General features: G+C 44.1%; 1 protein-coding gene across 2 annotated transcripts in view; it reads right to left on the bottom strand.

The window, feature by feature from the left end:
- Window positions 1-7,094: 7,094 nt before the first annotated feature.
- Window positions 7,095-22,848, bottom strand: part of NSMCE2 (NSE2 (MMS21) homolog, SMC5-SMC6 complex SUMO ligase) — a 76,297-nt gene continuing 60,543 nt past the window's right edge. For both annotated transcript variants that reach the window (XM_033155843.1, XM_033155844.1), the window contains exon 4: window positions 7,095-7,465. In XM_033155843.1, the coding sequence (XP_033011734.1) occupies window positions 7,217-7,465 (249 nt within the window). In that variant the 3' untranslated portion in view covers window positions 7,095-7,216. The remainder of the gene's footprint in view (window positions 7,466-22,848) is intronic.

Raw genomic sequence — 22,848 nt, 5'->3', positions numbered from 1 at the left:
CTAAATTTTCGAGTTTCACCTGCATATTTGCGGCCTTAAGGTATGCAGCCAGGAGTGTGGGGCAAACAGCTCCAGGAGTGCAGCAAAGCGGTGCCCGCCCCGCACATAGGCCGGAAGGGAGTGATCGAGGAAGGGGAAAAGCCGCTGGCAACCCAGCGCAGCTCCCCCCCCCCCAGCCCAGCATGCAGCCAGGAGCAGCGAGGAATGGAGTGGCTTATATTTGGGTATTTTTTCTTTCCCACCCTCCCCTCCAATTTTAAAGGTACGGCTTATATTCGGGTGCGGGTTATATTTGGACCAATACAGTACACATTACTCTGCCTTCCTGCTGTGCCATATGACAGGAAGAGCTTTTAAGAGAGGTCCCATCTCTACATCAGATGAAGGCCGTTTTATTTGCCTGAATTGTTTGGTGAACAGCCCTCCCAGGAACAGTAACTCTGATTTTATTCTTGCAACTGCTAGATGATTTGATGTTTGGTTTACTGTTTTATACTGCATTCCTAAATTACCGTATTTTTCGCTCCATAAGACGCACTTTTTTCCTCTTAAAAAGTAAGGGGAAATATCTGTGTGTCTTATGGAGCGAATGGTGGTCCCTGGAGCTGAATTGCCCAGGGGCCAAAAGAGGACCATGCTTTTTATTTTACAAAGAGAAAAGGGGGTGTTGAAAGGACCCCGCTCAGCAGCTGATCAGCAAGAGATCGGGAGAGAGATAAGAGCCCCGGCTCCCTTTCAGCCCCGCCCTCCATTGTTGAATGTGCTGCAGAGGGAGGTTGTTTGTTTCCCCAGCTACATGTGACTGGCGGATTAGATCATCTGTCTGGAAACTGTAGAAAAGGCTCCCTTTCCTTTAGAAGCTGCAGAAATGTGAGTTGAACCCCATAAATACAGAGCTTTTCCTCTCTGCTTTTCCCCCTTTGCAAAAGTTTTGCTTTTCCCCCTCTGCAAAAAAACTGCAAAACCTTTAGCTGATCCTCAAAAAACAGGGTTTTTCCCTTTGCAAAAAAAAGCTGCAAAACTTTTAGCAGATCCTCCAAAAAACAGGGCTTTTCCCTTTGCAAAAAAAGCTGCAAAACTTTTAGCTGATCCTCAAAAAACAGGGCTTTTAGAGGAGGAAAACCAGAAAAATATTTTTTTTTCTTGTTTCCTCCTCTAAAAACGAGGTGCGCCCTATGGTCCGGTGCACCCTATGGAGCAAAAAATACACTAGCTGTTTTAGTCTACAGCTCCATTTTTATAGTGATTTCTTTTATTTCTACTTCCAGGTTATCCCAGGAGTCATTGGGTTTTACAGATGTCCTCTAGATGGTAGAGGCCCACTCTCTGATGCCCCCCTCCCAGCGACTTTCTGAATGGACGGTCATCATTACTCCTCAAAGCAGAAGGAAGGCAAAAAGCTGAGCATGTCAGGGAAGGGTTTTTGACCCGCTAAATGCAAAGCCCACCCGGTATTATGATGTGAGCACTCTGACTTCATCTAAGGCAAGACCTTGTGCAGTGCTCAGGATGAGCTATAAGAGAGCAGAGGATGGATGTTGCTTCAGCAGCAGCCTGCCTTCAAGTGAGCCATGTCTAGGAGCAGCAATTACGTCTCTTGCAAGCCCTGCCTTTACTGAAAGATGCCTCTTCAGTTTAGGGCATGGGTCAGCAAACATTTTCAGCAGAGGGCCGGTCCACTGTCCCTCAGACCTTGTGGGGGGCCGGACTATATTTTGTGGGGGGGGGGGAATAAATTCATATGCCCCACAAATAACCCAGAGATGCATTTTAAATAAAAGCACATGTTCTATTCATGTAAAAACACACTGATTCCCAGAGCACCCGTGGGCTGGATTTAGAAGGTGATTGGGCCAGATCCAGCCCCTAGGCCTTAGTTTGCCTAGCCATGGTTTAGGGAGCCCAGCCTGCCCCAGCATTCTTTTACTCCAATAGAGTATATGGGAAACTTTCTGCAAAAAAGGGCTTTAAAAACACACACCACTCTCTCCTTCCATTTGCTTGCATCCCCCAAAATGGAGAATGTCTCTGTGAGCACCCATTCCTGCAAAGCAATGCAAAAATATGGCCAAATATTCTGCACTAATTTTTAATCTCCCTGGCCCCATAACCTCAAGCAATCTGAGCTCCCTTGAACAAAGCATATATAATGAGCCAACCATATATTTCCCAAGGCAGCCACCCTATGCACAATTATACACATTTTTAAAATATCTTTAACAGAAATGGAACTCGCCTTTGTATAACCAACCAGATGGAGGAAATGCAGCCTGATAAATGACTTAGAAACTGACTGCAGACTGAGACTCTTAAAATAACTGAAAGCTAAGAACCATTCAATACTCAAGTGTTGGGGTTTTTGTACAAATTTGTATGTTCCTTAAAACTGGACATCACATGCCACCTTGAGAGACATGACACTTAAAAAAAAAAGTTTCAGAGTGCAGATCTTCTAAGCTTATCAGAAATTCAGATGCAATCTCCAGTATCTGAAATATGTATGATGTTTCTGGTGAGTGCAAGCCAGCCCGGTCACAAGAGGTAATGATTTTGTAACCCAACCAAGTTGCACAAATGAATTACTTATACAGTCAAGAACTTTGGGAACAGGATGATCTGATGAAGTGGTGCTGGTGGGGAAATGCAATTGCTCCACCACTAAGACTCAGCAAGCATAATGCTCGGCTGAGAAGTTCCCAAAGGCTTCTTCTGTGCAAGGATAATAAAAGTCACTCAGTCACAGCGCTGCCGGTGAAGGGGTTGGCGGCCCCTTGCATTCCAGCTAGATGGGTTTTCTCCGAGTTGCTGCCTGAGAATGCAACTGTTTCGGAGAAACTTGCCCAATCAGTTCCAACTTACAAGATACAGCATTGCTGCTTTTAGGGAGCAGAAAGACAGCTTTGGCTAGCCCAGGGACTTGGTGGCACGTGAGTGACCGCAGAGAGGATGCTGGGAGTCGCCCTTCCAGCTGGAGTTGGGACGCCGACCAGTCCACTGACCGCCAGTTATCTATTGTGAAACATTCCACGAAGTGTTAAGAAAGTCCTTGTGTAAGTAAGCAGTCTTCCTTTTGCATTGATTACAGCATGGGGTCATCTGATAGCAGTGGCAAGGGGTGAGGGCCCTTTGCTCCTGGGCCATGAAGGAGGCACACAAACACAGGGCTGTGCACACATACACTGTCAACCACATTTAGGAGCAAAGGAAGGGCAGTATCTGCCCTCTTGATCCTTTCCCCTTCCTCACTTAAGCCACATTCCCAAGCTTTTCCTTGTGGCCATTTTCTTAACTGCTAGCATCACTCACATGAAACCCAATGAAGCAAGCACACAAAAACATCATCGCAGTGGCACAGGTCTGGAGATGCAACAAGACCCCCCCCCTCGGCCTCGCTGATGTGGTCCAAAAGAGAACAGAGCAATACGTTTGGCACCAGCTTGGCGGCAGGAGCTGCTGGAAGGAAGCGTACAAGGTGCCATCCAACCGCCTTAGGGACTCTATCCCATTTTTGTGTAGGGTTTACTCCTTAACCTTTTCTTCTCCCAAAGATATCCTGCAAGGCAGTGGAGGTTTAGGGTCAGATATTTCCTGTGGGGATAGCCAGCAGATGGGACGACCAGTAATCCCGGAGTTCCTGCTCCCACTGCGTCGTGAAAGGGTCCGCTGGCTATGATCTGAAGGTAGTTGTCGTGAGTTCTGAAGGTTACTGAAGGTTTCCGAAGGTTTTCTGCAGGTATCTGAAGGTTCCGGAGATTCCGGAGGTCTCCAGATAGAAAGATAGGCTAAGCTAGGTAGCGGCCAAAACTTAGAAGGCCAAATAAACGCTTTTGAAATAAAAGAAATAAAAACTAAGAGACTGCAGTCAATGGTGAAGAAGCTCTCAACTGCTCTGTGCGGCTGGTTTTGCTTTCGGTTTCTCTCTGGCTTGTCTCGCACTGATGTTCTCTCTGGCTTGTCTTGCGCGTTCTCCACCCACGCTACAGAGAGCGGAGGCTATTTATTAGGAAATCAAACGTCGTCACAACATTTACAAGAACCAATCACAACCTTGTCTCTAAGCTAGTTTCTGGGCGGGAAACTATCAACTGACCGTTACATTGGCTAAATTGGCGCGCTTTGCCCCAAACGCGGAGGGATCCATGCAGCAAACTCCCTGCTGGATCCTTTGCCCTTTCTTCCTAGCGCGGAAGGTTACCTTAAAATAAACATAAACAAACAGGTGCAGGAGCACCTTAAAAACGTATTCCCACAATTTCCTTCTCCTGGATGGGTTTCCATCTACCTTCACAGAGTGATAGTCCCCATCTGCCCCTCACTTCCCTCTACAGCATGTGCAGAAACCACGTTCTTGACCGTTGGACCCACTACTGGCCTTTTCCACTCAACCCACCAGAGCCTATCTTCTCATGTAGGGGAAGTCCCTAATTCACCAAGGTTTTGAGACCCATCAGCTGCGCTCATGAGGTTTAGTCAGCTAGATTGTGGACACTGTCACATGCTGACATCTTCTAGGAGCCACAGGTGAGATCTTAATGCAGGATGACGACCAAAGGTGAACGAACTACCGCAGTACGAGCACAATGTGTCTCCCACCAAAGCTACTACCCGTCCCCTAAGACCCTGCATATTATTACTTTATTATTAAAAATAGTTTATTATAAAATTTAACCCAGTGTTTTTCAACCACTGTTCCGCGGCACACTAGTGTGCCACGAGATGTTGCCTGGTGTGCCGTGGGAAAAATTGAAAAATTACTTTATATATAGTCAATATAGGCACAGAGTTAAATTTTTTAACATTTTCTAATGGTGGTGTGCCTCGTGATTTTTTTCATGAAACAAGTGTGCCTTTGCCCAAAAAAGGTTGAAAAACACTGATTTAACCTATATATTATTAGCAATAATTTTACTAGTTGCCATATTTATTAGTCGCATGTGTGCAAAAATAATAAAGCAAAAACATGTAAAAGCAGCAATACACAGAAACGAGAATGCTCACCTGACAACATATTTAAAGGGGACAAGTCCTACCCACCCACCCCACTTAAAAGATGAGCACAACAAAGGCACAGACAGACAGCAATGGCAGCAGGGGGGCTTCCCTTATATTGTAACACTCATGTGTGGGCTCTGGGATGTGCAAAGGGCCGTGGAATCTTCATCTTATAGTTAAGGGCATCTGGTGCCCTGGGAACTCCAGAATCCCAGGTCTCCTTACACCCGCGTTACTGCCATTGCACCACTGAAGGAACTGAGCAGGAGGTGATGCCATGACAAGAGGCCACCAGTGAAGCCTCCTTGCTGATGCTGCCAAGAACGTATGTAAAGAAAGGGGTGGAAGTTGCAAGGAGGAATTGAGATCCAGCTGCACTAGGGCAGATCCCATGGAGCTCCCATGCTGCCTAGTAAGTAAAGTGGAGGCTGAAATGACTCCTAAATAATCCTGGCACCACATTCCTCTTCGTGACACCAGATCTGAATGCGATTACAAGGCTCTTTCGCAAGCCGCCATGAGAACCTCTCACAGCATAAAGAAGCGTATAAGTATTCGGAATCTGCAATTGCCCCTTCACGCTCTGAGCTAGAAATTGTAATTCAGTGACAATTTCCCTTCTAGGAACGCCTTCCACACAAGGAAGAATCCACCCATCAGATATCCCAATCATGTTGTGGAGGTTTCTGAGACATTTTTGATGATGATGAAGAAGAAGAAGAAGAGGAGGAATCCAGCCAGAAGAAGAAGAAGAAGAAGAAGAAGAAGAAGAAGAAGAAGAGGAGGAGGAGGAGGAGGAGGAGGAGGAATCCAGCCCTCACATGACATGCCAGCCAAGTCAACTGGGCCTCCAAACTGCACCTTGTGAACTGGGAGTTCATCCTGGGACTTCCCCTGCAGCTCTGCATGATACAAGAAGGTTCAGTCCTGATGGTCAGGCTGCCTTCTGCAGGTCTATATCAGGGCTTCCTAGAGCTGTCGGTATCAACCCCCCTGGAGTGGATGGGACTTCTGCAGGAGATGAATAAAGCCCTAGGGGTGGGAAAGGACTAGGGCGGGGGGGAATACGTCTGTGAGGTACAGTGGGATGAATTCAATTAGCCTCAGAAATAAAGGGCATGGGGGCAAGGTATACAGAGAGCGTGCCTTACCACGAGAAGGAGGAACCTCTCCATTTAATAAGATATATTTTACGATTGCTAGCAATAGGGATGGATGGTTAACAAATGCTGGTCGTATATTGGTATTTCCTGACTTTATTTCATTTGCATTCCGAAGAATTTGGGCTGGGGTCCATGGCAACTATGTAAGCTCATGAAGGGCTCAATAAACTCCGGAGTTTGGAGAAACCCTGGCCTGTCTTCTCTCAGGGGATCCCCCTGAGAAGCTTACAAAGGAACCTGGAGTTCCCTGGAGCACAATTTGAGAGCAAGCTGAATTAGGCCATAAGGGATTTTAATAGGCTGCAGCCTTACATGCTCCATGTGCCCAATCCGAAAACCTGGGAACAGACACTGTAAGCATTTTCCAACAATATAGTTCCATGATTAAAGCAAAGGTCTCCTTAGGATTGCAACATATCCTGGGTTGTGAAACTGGAGCAATTTGTTAAGAGTGACAAAATGAAAACAGCTTACCTAATCCTTCTTTAAAAGATCCTATCAAAACGAGAATATAGCATAAGTGTAAAATAAAAAAGCTCAACTTCAAACATAAAAAAGGGATGTGAAGCAAGATTTGCATTACATATGCATGCAAATAAGGCGAGCACCGTGAGAGAGACTCAAGAGGGGGTGTGTGGAATCACTGCTTGTTACCTACTGCGTTACCGTTTTGCTGCATGGAGTGAAAACTTTCATTCAGAAATGCAAATCACAGACTGCTCCCCAATTGCTGCCTTTTGTACTTTAAACAATTCACTAGCAGATTAAAAAGGAAAAAGAAAACTGGGCTTCTGCAGAATGCGTTTTAAGTTTACCTATTAATTCAAACTAAGCATATCACTTAAATCTCTGGCACACTTTATAAATGGGTGAGATGAACGAACAAACAAACAGGGAAAAAGAAGCTCCAGCATGGCTACCAATCACAAAATGCGGCTCGGGAATTTTTGGCAATATCCTGTTTCACCTTAGCTCATCCTGAAGGGCAGCCTGGTGGGAACGACGCAGGGAGATTAAATTCCTTTTTTGCTGGGAACCTCACCTAAGAGTCGCTTCCCTGCTCAAGGTTCATAGTGAGAGGCAGAGCTAAGAGAGGGGATCAGCTGTTTGTACCTTCTCAGAACTTTCCAAGCATGGTGATAAATAAAAGACTTACACTGAGCCTTCATCTGCCTGAGCTGCTCCTTAAAGTGGGCAAATTTCTCATTCCCTTGCAAGTCAAGGTCACTGTTTCTGCTTTCCAAGGCTTTAAACTTCTCTTCAACTACGTTTTTCAAATCTGGCAATGTTTCCGGCTTGTCTCGCTTTAGCTGTAGAAAAACAAGAGATAAAATAAACAATTAGATTAATTAATAAATAGCCGTAATCTTGTGACTCGCCAGAGCACACCATGCTTCTCGTCCCATTTTAAAGAGGAGAGGGAGCAGCTGTACTTCAAGTATTGGTAAATTTATGAGACTTTTTCCCTGTATTCAGCTCCACCAAATTGCTATTAAACTCTGGGATTGAAAGCGGGCAGAAGTGGTTATTTATATATTCTGCAGTTGTCATTAAAATCTGATTACTGCATTACAGTTACAGACCGGCTCCTGATCAGAATGAAAATTCTTATAAGACAGTAAAATTTAGCTGCACACAGAACGGTGGCACATAAAGGTGTTAAGAGACCCGCTTAGCATTACAGGTGCATGCACACCTTAAGGCTGTTAAAGGTGAAACAGAGAACAGAACGTATCAGAAAATGTTACCAGAAATGAAATATTTTCAATAGTAATTTATAAACTGGGTGCACCACAGCACATTAGAATGCCAAAAAAAAAGCACTGGAAGTGTTGCTTGGGGGGAAAGGGAAAGCCAATGTATTGGATGAATCCACCATGTTCAGCCTTCATCAATCTGGCTCCCCTCATAGGTTGTTGCACTACTAATTCCCATCATTCCCAGTCAGCATGGTCAATAGGAAAGGCTGGACCACCCTCCTTCCCCTGGAGAGGTCCAGTGTGGTCCTGACTCTCATCTCTTTCTCTCTGTGCCAGCATTTAGACAGGGACTTGTCAGACATGAGTGAGTAAAAAGGATGGCCTGATTCAGCAGGTATAGGTACACATTTGCAGGTACAGGAGCATCCCAAAAGCACCATCTCTGGCTGGAAAGCACAATCACATCCCTGAGTCCTTAACTGATGGGATGGAAGAAGGAAGTCTTAGCAAAGATATCCTGAGTTTCAAGGGTGCCTGCACACAGCTCCAGGGAGAATCAAAGGGGCTGTCTTTCTAGCTACAGAGTGGGCTTAAAAATATTTAAGAAAAAACAAACAGAAATCCAGCTCTGGCAGTATAAGACCGACTCAAGCATTTTCAGAGGCATATTCTAGGGTGCACCTTGAATGAATGTGGAGCACTGCCAGGGCTTTTGGGACCTCCTAGAAACATTTGTCTGTGGCTACACAGCGCAGGGGAAGATTAGTAGGGATGGACACACTTTTGGGGGAAGCATGTTGAAAAGTTTTGTTGGTCGTTTAGTCGTGTCCGACTCTTTGTGACCCCATGGACCAGAGCACGCTAGGCACTCCTGTCTTCCACTGCCTCCCCGCAGTTTGGTCAAACTCATGTTAGTAGCTTCAAGAACACTGTCCAACCATCTCGTCCTCTGTCGTCCCTTTCTCCTTGTGCCCTCAATCTTTGCCAACACCAGGGTCGTTTCCAGGGAGTCTTCTCTTCTCATGAGGTGGCCAAAGTATTGGAGCCTCAGCTTCAGGCCCGTTTTTCTGTTGCTGCCCTCTGGGCCTCTTCTTGAGGAGGAACACGAAGAAGGGCCTCAGATGAGAATTGCAGGGTCCAGGTTGGTTCATATGGGGGAAAGTGGTCCATGAAATATTGCGTTCTTGAGTGGTTTAAGGCTTTATGGGTGAAAACCAGCACTTTTGAGTTAGGCCTAGACACTAATTGGAAGCCAGTGAAGTCGGACCAGGATTGGCGTTGTATTAGTCAACTAAAATTCCTTTCTCTGGTTGGGAACCCTAGCTAGTGTTAACAGGATGTCATTTCTCAAAACATAATCAGAGAGAAACTAATCCTGTGTGCACACTTTCCGTGGGCTTCTGGTTGGCACCTGTGAGAACAGGACTTTGATGGGCCTTCGCTCTGATCCAGCAGAGCTCTCCTTAGGTTCGTATGCAGGTAAAGTTCATCTGTCAAAACAAATTTCCAAGGCCCTCCTCTGCTCCAGTTTCAGATACACATTGCTTTACACGTGACACACATGCACACACTCCCTAAATCTCCAGAGAGCAACCAATCATTTCTAAAACAATGTCACCACTTTGACCAAATTACCTCTGCAACCATGGGTGCTCCCGGTCCGTCACCTAGGCAGTTATAATCATGATCACGCTACAAGGTCATGTCAAAGGGAGGCGTTGGAATTCTCACCTGCCAAGGCTGGGCACCACACCTGGAATACTGCATGGGTACAAAGGAACTCTCCGAGTTATACTATCAGGAACTCAGACAAACAACCTCCTGTTGGCAAGCAGTAGTCTGGACCTCTTTCACAAGCCTAGCCGCAAGTATTTTAATGGCTATGTAGTAATGAAAGACTAGGAATCTGACGGTGCATCTCGGTGGAAGTAGGAGTTTTATGCAAACATTCGATGGGGCTGAGTATTACACAACTGTTGAGATCCAAAACGGTGCAGGAGCTAAGTGTCTATGTTCACATATGGATGAAATTTCACCTCTGCTAAGAAGTCACTAGGCAAGCCAAGATGAACTCTCTCAGACTGCAACCTGCAATACAGAGCGAATAACGCTGAGCTAGTTTACAGGGTTCCATGATCACTGCAGATGGTGACAGCAGTCACGAAATTAAAAGACGCCTGCTTCTTGGGAGAAAAGCAATGACAAACTTAGACAGCACCTTAAAAAGCAGAGACATCACCTTGCCGAAAAAGGTCCGTATAGTTAAAGCTATGGTTTTCCCAGTGGTGATGTATGGAAGTGAGAGCTGGACCATAAAGATGGCTAATCGCCGAAGAATTGATGCTTTTGAAGTATGGTGCTGGAGGGGACTCTTGAGAGCCCCATGGACTATCCATTCTTAAGGAACAGTTACAGGTGGGTAGCCGTGCTGGTCTGCCATAGTCGAAACAAAATAGAAAATTCTTTTCAGTAGCACCTTAGAGACCAACTGTGTTTGTTCTTGGTATGAGCTTTCCTGTGCATTCTTCTGAAGAAGTGTGCATGCACACGAAAGCTCATACCAAGAACAAACACAGTTGGTCTCTAAGGTGCTACTGAAAAGAATTTTCTATTTTATTTCATTCTTAAGGAAATCAGCCCTAAGTGCTCACTGGAAGTACAGATCCTGAAGCTAAGGCTCCAATGCTTTGGCCACCTCATGAGAAGAGAAGACTCCCTGGAAAAGACCCTGATGTTGGGCACAAGGAGAAGGGGACAACATAGGACAAGATGGTTGGACAGTGTTCTCGAAGCTACTAACATGAGTCTGACCAAACTGCGGGAGGCAGTGGAAGACAGGAGTGCCTGGCATGCTCTGGTCCATGGGGACATGAAGAGTCGGACACGACTAAACGACTAAACAACAACAACACTTTACAGGGCTAGCATTAGGATAATCAAGAAAAGTGTATATGAAACACTTTGGGCGTGGTGAGAATATATAAGCTTGGGTTCTATCCAGTGGTTGCTTTGCACAAGGGGAAAGCACTTCTACCACAAAGCTGGGTACCTATTAACTGCCAATTCCCCCATCCACTGCAGCTCTGTGAGTCACCCCCCCATATCGTTCAGGAATGTCCTCCATCAGGATCAGCTTTCAAGAGAGCACAGGATCTGCAGCGCACAGGGGGAATTGATGAAATCCAGAGGCTCTGCTTTAGGTAAATAAGAACTATTTCTATTGGTGCAAGGCTGCCAATAAAGCCAACCCCTTATTTATTATTCCTGAATACAGTGGTGCTTTGAAGGCATTTGGGGCCAACAAGGAAGTAAGGTAGGAGTCCTTACACTGCATCTCCAGAGACTACAAACAGCGTTACTCAAACATGATCGTAAACCACCTTTCTATGGCTGGATCTACACCGATTGTAAAAATGCTTTTAAAAAGTTATTTGGCTCTCAATGCAATTTTACATCGAAGAGTTGCTACAGCGCTCTCCGGTGTCACATGTTTATAATGCATTTTTAACGCTTTAACTCACCAGTGTACGTGAGTCCTGTGTAAAGCACTCTGAGAACCTATTTGTGGAAAAGTAGTAGGTAAGCATTGTAAAAAGACGAGCGAGGTCTGCAACAAAATGTTGCAGTGCACTCACACCTCAAGGTTCCTTCCAGCTGGTTATGCCCCATAATATTATAAGCAACTCAAGCCAGAAATTGTACACACACACAAACACACACATTTTACATTTCCACCTGAAAGCCAACATTTCTTGGCTATTGAGCGTGTTCAGCCGAGGAAGTTGCCTCTTAAAAGTGTTGTTTAAACATATACTACTGCAAGTGTCAAGAGTTCCCCTAAGCATGCCAACAGATCCTTGTTTCTCAGCTGTCCCGTTGCAGCTACAATCCTGTCTACCCTCGCTACACCAGAGTTTACTGTTAGAGGGAGTGATAAATAAATGTTCAACTGCTTTGATTGGCATAACTGGCACCGTTAGAGCTGCCGCATAATGCCCATTTCACAGTTGTAAGAAATCAACCTTTTAGTGTGGCAGCAATGAACCTTGGGAACTCCCTGACTGTTGACAACAGGCAGGTGGCAACTTTGCTGTGCCCTTCCTGGAACCTGCTCAGCACATTTTGGTTTAGGCACGGTATCCAGACATGGACAAGTTACATGAGTTCTAACCCCTTTTTAAACTTGCTGGTGAATTGAATTAGTTTTTGGATGTTCTTTGAATACCTGTTTTAAGCTACCTTTTATCGATAACTGCAGCATTTTGGAGTTTTGTTTTTTTATCCTAAAAACCCTTTAAGGTTTTAGAACAACTGAACGGCACAGACATTTTGCGAAATCAATTAATTTACCAGGCCACCCAAGGAACTTGTCCTTCAAGTATTTGGAAAGATTCGCACATGCCAATACAAACTCAACTCATAAAAGCAGATAATAAACGCTATAAAGGGACAATTTTTGTATTCCTGTTTTGTACTTGTGAACCGCCCTGTGGCATAAAAATTAAATAAATAAATAGATGAATTTAGATGCCATCTTGCGGCACGTTTCTTCCAGACGTGGGTGAGAAGCAACACTGGTGAGACACATAAATTACTGCTTCATGCGTTTATATTTTTCTCATGATCTGGGAGCAACTCCCCCAACTTCAAAAACCTGAAAAACATATGAAGTATTATATACACTGCCATTCATGAAAGCTCTCGGTGTCAAGTTCCTCTCCAAGAGAATTATGATTAAAGTAATTGCGTCGAAGAGCACCGACAGGGGAAGGAGGCAGTGAGGAAACGAAAAGCAGACATGGAGGGTGATGAATCTGCGATTACATCATAAGAACAAAGATTTTCTGGGAGGCAAAATCTATAGAATGAAATAATCTGAAATCTTTGCTTTTTTCAAAAAAAAGATTAAAATGTGAGGGAGGAATCTGGCAAGTTAGAAGAATGCCAGAAAGACAAGAAGGAACAGATGTTCTTGAGTTCTATTCACGGCAGAAAAAAAAACCTGCTTTTATAATTATAGGAAGGTGACTTAAAAACCACGCTATATGTTCTGAAATACCATGTGGCGCTGCTCTTCAAAAGAGAACATCACTGAAAGCTTTCCACACATCAAAAACAAACCAACCCCGCTTGCGGAAAGCTAGCTAGGCCCAGGTTCGGGCCTAGGTTTCTCGCTGAATTTTCTATAGGAAGGGGGTTTTGTTTCATCAGGGAACATTTGCCCATGTAACGCCAGCTCCTGTGAGGGCGGCACCCAGCAGTATTTCCGAATGGGTACCTCGGTTCTTAAAATTTTTAAACAGCGGAGAAATTACAATAAACTGTAGAGAGAGTCGGCAGGTTGCTTCAGAAAATTAAAGCCTTCTAGAAAAGACAATAGAGTGTCTTGTGTCACCTTAAAACCCTACATATATTAAGGAAAATAGAAACATCGTCACCCCACCCCACCCACCTCTTTCCCCCTTCTCTCCCTAATGTCTCAAAAACCAAAACTGATTTGTAAATATGTTACATGGAAAAAATACGAGAGAGACATTGCACACACATTTGTAAATCAAGAAAATCTTTAATTAAAAAAAAAAGCCTTTATGAATGTACTGCTGCATAATCTTTTGTGGATCAACACACACAAACGTCATTTTCCCCACTCTCAAAAAAGGCATGCACGGTCCTCTGGTCTACAAAAGCCAGTGTGGTGTAGTGGTTAAGAGTGGTAGACTCGTAATCTGGGGAACAGGGTTTGTGTCTCCACTCCTCCACATGCAGCTGCTGGGTGACCTTGGGCTAGTCACACTTCTCTGAAGTCTCTCAGCCCCACTCACCTCACAGAGTGTTTGTTGTGGGGGAGGAAGGGAAAGGAGAATGTGAGCCGCTTTGAGACTCCTTTGGGTAGTGATAAAGCAGAATACACTGTATCAAATCCAAACTCTTCTTCTTCTTCTTCTTCTTCTTCTTCTTCTTCTTCTTCTTCTTCTTGCCATAATAAAACTTGTTAGTCCTCTAGGTGTCACAGGTCTTCTTTGTGTTTTTCTGCAATGGGCTAATGTAGTTACTGCCATAAAGGTAAAGGGTAAAGGGAAGCCTGACTGTTAGGTCCAGTTGAGGACGACTCTGGGGTTGCGGCGCTCATCTCGCTTTACTGGCCGAGGGAGCCGGCGTACAGCTTCCGGGTCATGTGGCCAGCATGACTAAGCCACTTCTGGCGAACCAGAGCAGCGCACGGACACGCCGTTTACCTTCCCGCCGAAGCGGTACCTATTTATCTACTTGCACTTTGACGTGCTTTCAAACTGCTAGGTTGGCAGGAGCTGGAACTGAGCAACGGGAGCTCACTCCGTCGCAGGGATTCGACCCACCGACCTTCTGATCAGCAAGCCCTAGGCTCTGTGGTTTAACCCACAGCACCACTTGTGTCCCTACTGCCATAGAAATGCTTAAAAGGGGGGGGGTAGTTTGCTTGATTCAGCCCCTTTCCCACTCCTTTCATTTTAATATCTGGCTGGCTCCCAGGTTCTCTGTAGCTTGGGTTCTGTATAGTCTTCATGGCTGCAAGGAATGTACATTGTTTTTGTTGATTCTGTGAAGTACATTGCGGGTTGCAAACGAACGAACAAATATTGCATAAAGTCAAGTCTGAACCCCTATCCTAAGAGCGTATGGAGACTCCAACTCCAGCCAGTGCCCAGCCAACATGGTCCGTTGTTGTCAGAGTTGTCCAACACCATCTAGAGGACTACAGCTTCCACAGCCCACTATGAATTAATATGGGCAGTGTCTCCAAGAGAAAAGGTGTATTCTTGGAACATGTTCTGGAAGCAGATTGGGCAATTCATTATGTTAGGACATTTATGAAAATCAAATTTGTGGTACCTTTCCAGATGCACCCACCCCCTGCCCAATTATGGGGTAATTTGAGCGCTACAATTCAGCCTAGGCTATCATGGAGCACCATAAAAGGTAAAGGTAAAGGGACCCCTGACCATCAGGTCCAGTCGTGTCCGACTCTGGGGTTGCGGCGCTCATCTCGCTCTATAGGCCAAGGGAGCCGGCGTTTGTCTGCAGACAGCTTCCGGGTCATGTGGCCAGCATGACAAAGCCGCTTCTGGCGAACCAGAGCAGCGCACGGAAACACCGTTTACCTTCCCGCTGGAGCGGTTCCTATTTATCTACTTGCACTTTGATGTGCTTTCGAACTGCTAGGTGGGCAGGAGCTGGGACCGAGCAACAGGAGCTCACCCCGTGGCAGGGATTCAAACTGCCGACCTTCTGATCAGCAAGCCCCAGGCTCTGTGGTTTAACCCACAGCGCCATCTGGGTCCCTTATGGAGCACCACAGCGGTGTTTATATGTTTGTTATCTCAACAAAAACATGAGGTTAAATCAAGCAACACCTTCTTGGCTCATGGTGCTTCAAAGGCAGGAACACAGCAACCCAGGTAAAGGAACATGTTGTGCAGCAATTACCTCAGCTAAGAAATAGCAATACAGCACCTTAAAAGTATTGGGCAATCCACCTGAAAGGCGTGCATGGTTTTGAACCAGGGATGATGGCACAGCATGTATCCAAAACACCTGCCAATGACACAGTCATGGAAGCAGGGAGCGGCCAAAACATACACGGGCAGATGGGTCAATCCCCAAAACTTATTGACAATAACATTGGCAACGGCAGTCCTCATGGAGACAGCACTTGTTCTCCACCAATATTGGGCAAACATACTTTTGAGATATTGTGTCAGCTATATATCAGCTATTGTTGGTCATTGTTTACCTAGAGCTTTTAAATGTGCAACATGCTTTCTGACACTTCGCTTCATTGTCCTCTTAGCAATCCTGCAAGGCACACCCCAAAATGTCTCCTCTGCTACAGGCGTCCCTCACCTGCAAAACAAAGCAGTCTTCTCTCCCCTTGTTGCATAAGTTTCGGAAGTCCACTAACTTTCTGCCGACTCAGTGGGGAATACATGGAACTGGCAGGCAGGGAGTTCATGACGACTTTACTACTGAAGGTAATGGAGAACGGAGGTAGGGAAGTATCCTTCCAGCAGGGGCACAGAAGCTGAGAGCCAATAACTTATCCAAGAGACACTTGCTTTTCCGACAATGTTTTTCCTGAATGAAAAGCCCTTCTGCGTATGAAGAAGTGTGAAGCCACATGCATATTGCCACATCCATATGCTATACCGTATGTGCACATGCAATACACACTGGGAAGCTGTGGCTGATCATAGCTTCCTTGTGCATGTCTTCTTCTTATTTGGCGATCACTCGTAGCCGAATAAGACTGTCTTCCATGCACATGGTCTTGACATTGAGTCCGTAAGTGACTGTGGAGGCCAATTCTGGATCCACGTGTCCTTCCACAGTGGGGACATAGGTTTCTGGATGGGAGGTGATCACAGGGAGGGTTTGCCAAATGTGCCTTCCTCTTAGCACGTTTCTCCCTTTCATCCTGAGTTCGAGTGTCTAAAAGACCATGACACCTTTGGTAAAGGCTGTTCTCCAATTGGAGAGCTTGCAGCCAGTGTTTCCCAGTTGTCAGTGTTTATACATTTTTTTAGATTTGCCTTCAGAGAATCTTTAAACCTCTTTTGTTGACCAGCATTACTTTCCATTTTTAAATCCGGAATAGAGTAGTTGCTCTGGAAGACAATAATCAGGCATCTGCACAACATGACCAGTCCAACGAAGTTGGTGTTGAAGAATCATTGCTTTGACACTGGTGGTCTTTGCTTCTTCCAGTACAGTGGCATTGGTTCGCCTGTCTTCCCAAGTGATGTGTAAATTTTTTTGGAGACAGTGTTGATGGGAGTATTTTGAGAACTTGGAGATGGCTTTTATAACTGGTTCACGTTTCACATGCATACAGTAAGATTGGTAGTACAATAGCTTTGTAAACAAGCATTTTGGTTTCCCTGCGAATGTCGTGGTCCTCAATCGGGAGAAAGCCGCACTCGCAGACCTCAGGCGATGCTGGATTCCGGCATCAGTGTCGGCCCTTGTGGAAAGATAACTGCCAAGGTAGGAGAAGTGATCGACACTTTCCAACATCACACCATTGAGCTGGATTTTGGTGCTGCAGAGGGGGTTGTTTTGTGCTTGTCGGTGCAGCACTTTGGTTTTTTGGATGTTGAGCGACAGGCCAAGTTTTTCGTACGCTTCTGAGAAGATATTTAGGAAGGTCTGGAGGGCATCCTCTGAGTGTACACACACTACATCGTCATCAGCATGTATGTGCACATACATAGTTGTGACTGCCACATGTGACAATCCACAGGTAAGCCTTGTGCCGTTTCATCCGTTAAAGTAGCATATAAAATGCAAAAGCTTGATGTGGCCTCTAGTGAATCCAGCTATGTGCACTAGGAATACACACATAAACACTTTAGAGTTAACTAACTGGTTAATAGAATCTTAGAATTATAGAGTCAGAAGGGACCCCCAAGGGTCATCTGCTCCAATCCCCTACAATGCAAGTTGCTGCTGCTGCTGGCCTCCGTCTGTCTTGAGTGACAATAGAGTGCGCCTCCGGGGATGAAGTCAAACCGCTGCATTAGCAGCTCCCAAGTGACCTCCCTGGGGCACAAGCCCAGGCAGTGGGCACAGAGGTCCTGGGCTGCTCAGACAAGACCCTCACCCCTCTTGGTTTCGCTGATGTGGTCCAAAGAAAAGCAGAGCACCAGCTTGGCTACAGGGGGTATACAGGGGGCCATCCAACCATCTTAGGGACTCCAGATTTGTGATGGGTTTACTCCTTACCCTTTTTTTCATCACAAAAATATCCCACATGGCAGCGGAGATCAGAGTTTCCCTTCTTCTAGGTGGGCTACCTTCCTAGGTTGACAAGCCCCACCTGCCCCTTACAAACCCTGCCAATAAATATATTGAGGGGAACACTTCCAAACCATGAGAACCATTTGTCCGGGTATGCAGTGAAATGTCATTTTCCTCCAGGTTTTTCGTTTGCTTGCTACATACAGACAACTAAAGGTGTGGTTTAAATTGTGTTTGGTGTGATTTAAATTGAAGGAAGTCTTCTGGCGTCCACCATCAGACCAGGCGGCTCACAAAGCCCCTTCTGGGTATGCTTCTGTAACTACTCAGAAATGCAGGTGACCCGTGAATCGTACTCTGAGCCCTGCAATATAATCATTTCAGCTAAATTATATAAAAGCCATGTGACTCAAGACTACGCATGAAGACAGCAGCATTGCCGAGGCTGAAATACTGCAAGCACAGTTAAAATAGCGGCCTGGTAGCTTTGATGGTTATTATTTTCCCTATTGTTGTTTCGTCTAAAAACACTCTGTGTGTGTGTGTGTGTGTGTGTGTGAGAGAGAGAGAGAGAGAGAGAGAGAGAGAGAGAGTGTTTAATATATGTGGCTGACTCGTTTTGTACAAACATGTACAGTAGCTTGTGGCTGCTTATCATTTTTTGTGATAAAATAGTTGTTATTGTACCTACCACAAAACTCCTTCTAATGCTTTATATTAATGCTGTGATTCATAATTGGATTAGTCAGAACAATTTACAGTTTCAGGTTGGGGTGGAAAATTATGCCGTCCTATGTATTAGTTTCTGACCGAAGCACAGCCACTAAAAAAAAACCCAACAACAGGATTTCTTGCTCGCAGGATCACTGTTTAGGGAGGTCATGAGGGAAGCTACACACTTCACAAGAGATGACTCAGCCAGAACATATATATATATATTTCACACAAAGAAAAGGGTTCGTGCACTAGAAAAGCGAACACTTAATTTCTTTACTTCAAAAATCGTGACGTTACGACGCATGTTGCATTGAACATTTGAATTAATGGGAAAGCTATGTGTAAGTTTTATGAGTGAACTGTTATTAACTTATTCTATGCTCCTTTCATAGAAGAGACACGCAGAGCAGACGGATGTCAACAGCAAGTATAATTAAAGAAAATTAAAAGTGCTACCCAATGAATTTCTTTTATTAAAAAAAAATATTAAGACCATTTATAGGAATGACGGGTACTCGGTGCGTCAAGCATGGTAATAACTTTTATTACAGTTCAACGGTTCCTGTTAGTTGAAAAGTAAGATCTTGTTTTATTTTCCTTTGCTAATACGCAGCAACATAACTGAGGAAGTTGTGCATTCTTCATTCAGTTCCACTATTTAGGGGTTAATTTACAAAGTTAAAAAACAACAACAACAATCTAGCTGTTTCTTTAAACACATACCCATGACCAGGGTGGATTTGATTTAAATCAAACTGATTTAAATCACTAGTCAGTAAGGCTTGATTTAAATCACAATTTTCTACATAAACACTAATTCTTGCTGGTATAACTTTAATATGCAAGTAGATGAAGATTTTTAGAATAACAACTTTTCATATTAGTTTTTTTATCCCCAGTTTAATAGGTTAATCATTCCTATTTGGACAACTTTTCTGTTGTACTTAGGAAGGAGAAAAATAATCATTACCTTAATAATAACAATTTAAATAGATTTATTAGATCCATTCCACTCCAAACAATCAGAAAAATATTGTTTCTGTTCTGTTCACTGAACTTCTTGAAACTTAACACTGAAGGGGTTGATTCCGTATTCATAGGTTTGTAGAACAATAGGATTAAGGTCTTTTTCTCAACTCTCTTCATGTTATAACATTTTTGCTGTGAAGAAGAGGCATGTGATCTCTGCTGAGACAAAGTCAGTTTTGAGAACTGCAAAAGTAAACCAAGCATCTGTGATAATATCTTGTAGGCAGAGAAACTGCCCAATAATTTTACAAAAACCTCTGGAAGAGCATAAATGACATTGTGAATGGATTAATGGAATTTATTTACCAAAAAAATCAAACATATACAGCCTTATTCTACATAATAAAAAAACTAATCTTTATTTCATGATTGAATAACCTTTGGATGGTAATATATTTTCCTAAAAAGCATTTTATTTTTTAAAAAAATCCGATTTAAATTTAAAAAATCCGATTTTTAAAAAAAATCATTTATTTTTATCCACCCTGCCCATGACCATGGCTGGCAATGGCCAACTCTTAATATATCACATTATGATAATTACTGTAAGGAGGTAACACTGGCTAAAAACAAACCCTGTTCTATTTTCCGCCATCACCTCATTTTCAAGAATGAATGGGATTACTCAAACTGCCACACAGTTCCAAAGCATGTAAACACCTACATGCCAATATAAATCTTGAGGAACTTGTCCTAAAGACATCACAACATCCTACCTGGTACTACTGCGACCTCAGAACTACGAGGAATTATTTGCAACAGGTAGAAAAACTGTGATAACCTGAATGCATACATAATATAATCAAAAGAAGCCATTGGCACATCAATGCTCACAACACCTCACAATCCAATTCCTTTCCCATTATTCCCACGGGCTCTTGCTCCCTATCAACACCAGAGCCACGAGGTAACTAACATAAGACATTTCAAGGTTTCCGGCAAGAAAGACTAGCTTTGTTCTGCAAAGAAGGAAGTCAGATAGAAACTCAGCACCCATTTCCTGGGAGACAACCCAAGGAGGGGGAGTCTATTCCCAGAACTGGGGGCACTTAAAGCCACCCACTAACTATATGGAACTTCTATAGAAAAGAAAACTGCACAGAGGAACTGTATATTAAGATGTAACTCAGAAGAGATTAGCAATATCAATAAAATGCGAAGGAAAAGAGAAACGAACTAAGATCTTTTTAAGCAGTACCTCTGTGCTGAATTCTGGGACAATATCTTTTCACTTCTCTAGAAACCGACTTTTCATTTTCACTTCCTGACAGCTTAGCCTAATTGTCTGTATGTTTAAGTATATAGATACGTAAAAGTGTGAGGGTTTTCCCTCTCTCTTAGTTTTCTCTCTTTGCCTTTTGTATGTGTGTGTGTGTGTGTGTGTGTGCTTTGCCATACGATTTTGTAAAATGTTGATAAAATCATTTTGTTTTATAAAAGAAAACGCTGAATAATTGGGGAAATCCACAAATGTGCATCTTCCCTTCCCCAACCCCTTAGTACTGGGGTTATTTTGAGAACCAGAAAGGAGTCTCTGAGACAGCTATCAAGAGCAAGACTGTCAGAAGAAAAGGCTGCCTGTCCCATTAACTTCAGGTAGGTAGCAGTGTTGGTCTGACGCAGTCAAAATATGTATAAAAATTGTCCAGTAGCACCTTAGAGACCAACTAAGTTTGCTCTTGGTATAAGCTTTCGTGTGCACGCACATTTCTTCAGATACACTGAAACACAACTCACTGGACCCTTAACAGTCGTCAACAGGTTTACCATACCCATCCACCTCCTACTACCCTCCGGGGGGGGGGATCCACCCCACCCTCCCACTATATACAAGGGTCTGGTGACTTCTGATTCAGTATACAGTGGTACCTCGAATTACGAATTTAATCCGTTCCGAATGCACATTCGTAGGTCGAAAAATTCGTAAGTCGAAAAAAGCGATTTCCCCATAGGAATGCATTGGAAACTAAAAATTCGGAAAAATTCGTAAGTCGAGTAAACCCCATCTAAAACCGCCAATGGATGTCCTTCGGATGTCGAAAAATTTGTAGGCGTGTCGAAAAATTCATATGTCGAGTAATTCGTAAGTTGAGGTACCACTGTATCTGAAAAAAGTGTGCATGCACATATAAGCTTATACCCAGAACAAACTTACGGTAGTTGGTCTCTAAGGTGCTACTGGACAATTCTTTTATTTTTATATATATTTGTCCCTTTAACATTATGCCACATTTCCACTCAAAACACAACACACCTCGGAGTGGCTTTCGCACCCATGGGTTTGGGACATACGCAATCCCCAGGTTTTACCAATTTTTAGTAGACAAATAGCAGGAACGAAAAGGGCAAAGCAAGCCCATTGACCCCAGATGGATGTTTCCCCCCTCTTCCAGGAAAATATACTTTTCACCACGGGGGGGGGGGGGAGTTACATAGGGTGCAATTTTGAGCAGCCAAATTGAGCCACGCTCTTCTGCAATCAGCCGCAGCCCACTGGGTTGCATTTCAGTTTTTTGGGTGGGAGGCGAACTGTCGGGAGACAGAAAGCGCAACTGTGTGTAACATGTCCCATGAAACACACTGTCACTGCCTACTAGGGCTTTTCAGCTTAACCACGGAGGAAGTGACAACCATTAAGTCACTTACATCTTTAAACTTCCGTCTCAGTGTATCTGAAGAAGTGTGCATGCACACGAACGCTCATACCAAGAACAAACTTAGTTGGTCTCTAAGGTGCTACTGGAAGGAATTTTCTATTTTGTTTAGTTTTGACTATGGCAGACCAACACGGCTACCTACCTGTTACTGCTTTTTAGTCATTTGGGGTGTGATGCTTCAAGAACTACTTTTTAAAATAACAAGCAAGCAAGCAAGCAAACAAAAGAAGAAGAAGAAGAAGAAGAAGAAGAAGAAGAAGAAGAAGAAGAAGAAGAAGAAGAAGAAGAAGAAGTTGAGAAAAAATCTTGCCAGGTATCTCAACAGAGGACAACATTACATCATGACCAAAAAAAGGAAGAGGTTTCCTTAGCCCTAAGCTTTTGCATAGCTTCATAGCTGTCAACCTTTCCCTTTTTTGCGGGAAATTCCCTTATTATAGCATTGGGAAACAGCAGGGAGGGTTGACAGCTATGCGTAGCTTCCAAAAACTTGTTTATTTTAAAAAGTCTTAGCTAATGGTCACTGGTTGTCGTGTGTGTAAAGAAAAGCACACCAGCAGAAGAAGGGAGTTGGAAAAAACCGCTTTGCTGTCTGGAAAGAAGCCAGTACAGTGGTACCTTGGTTCTCAGAGAGCCAGTGTGGTGTAGTGGTTAAGAGCGGCAGACTCGTAATCTGGGGAACCGGGTTCGCGTCTCCTTTCCTCCACATGCAGCTGCTGGGTGACCTTGGGCTAGTCACACTTCTCTGAAGTCTCTCAGCCCCACTCACCTCACAGAGTGTTTGTTGTGGGGGAGGAAGGGAAAGGAGAATGTTAG

This window comes from Lacerta agilis, chromosome 7 (assembly GCF_009819535.1).
Source record: "Lacerta agilis isolate rLacAgi1 chromosome 7, rLacAgi1.pri, whole genome shotgun sequence".
Classification (NCBI taxonomy): Eukaryota; Metazoa; Chordata; class Lepidosauria; order Squamata; family Lacertidae; genus Lacerta; species Lacerta agilis.
Note: the sequence above shows the minus strand (reverse complement) of the source record. Positions and strands in the feature narration are given on the sequence as shown.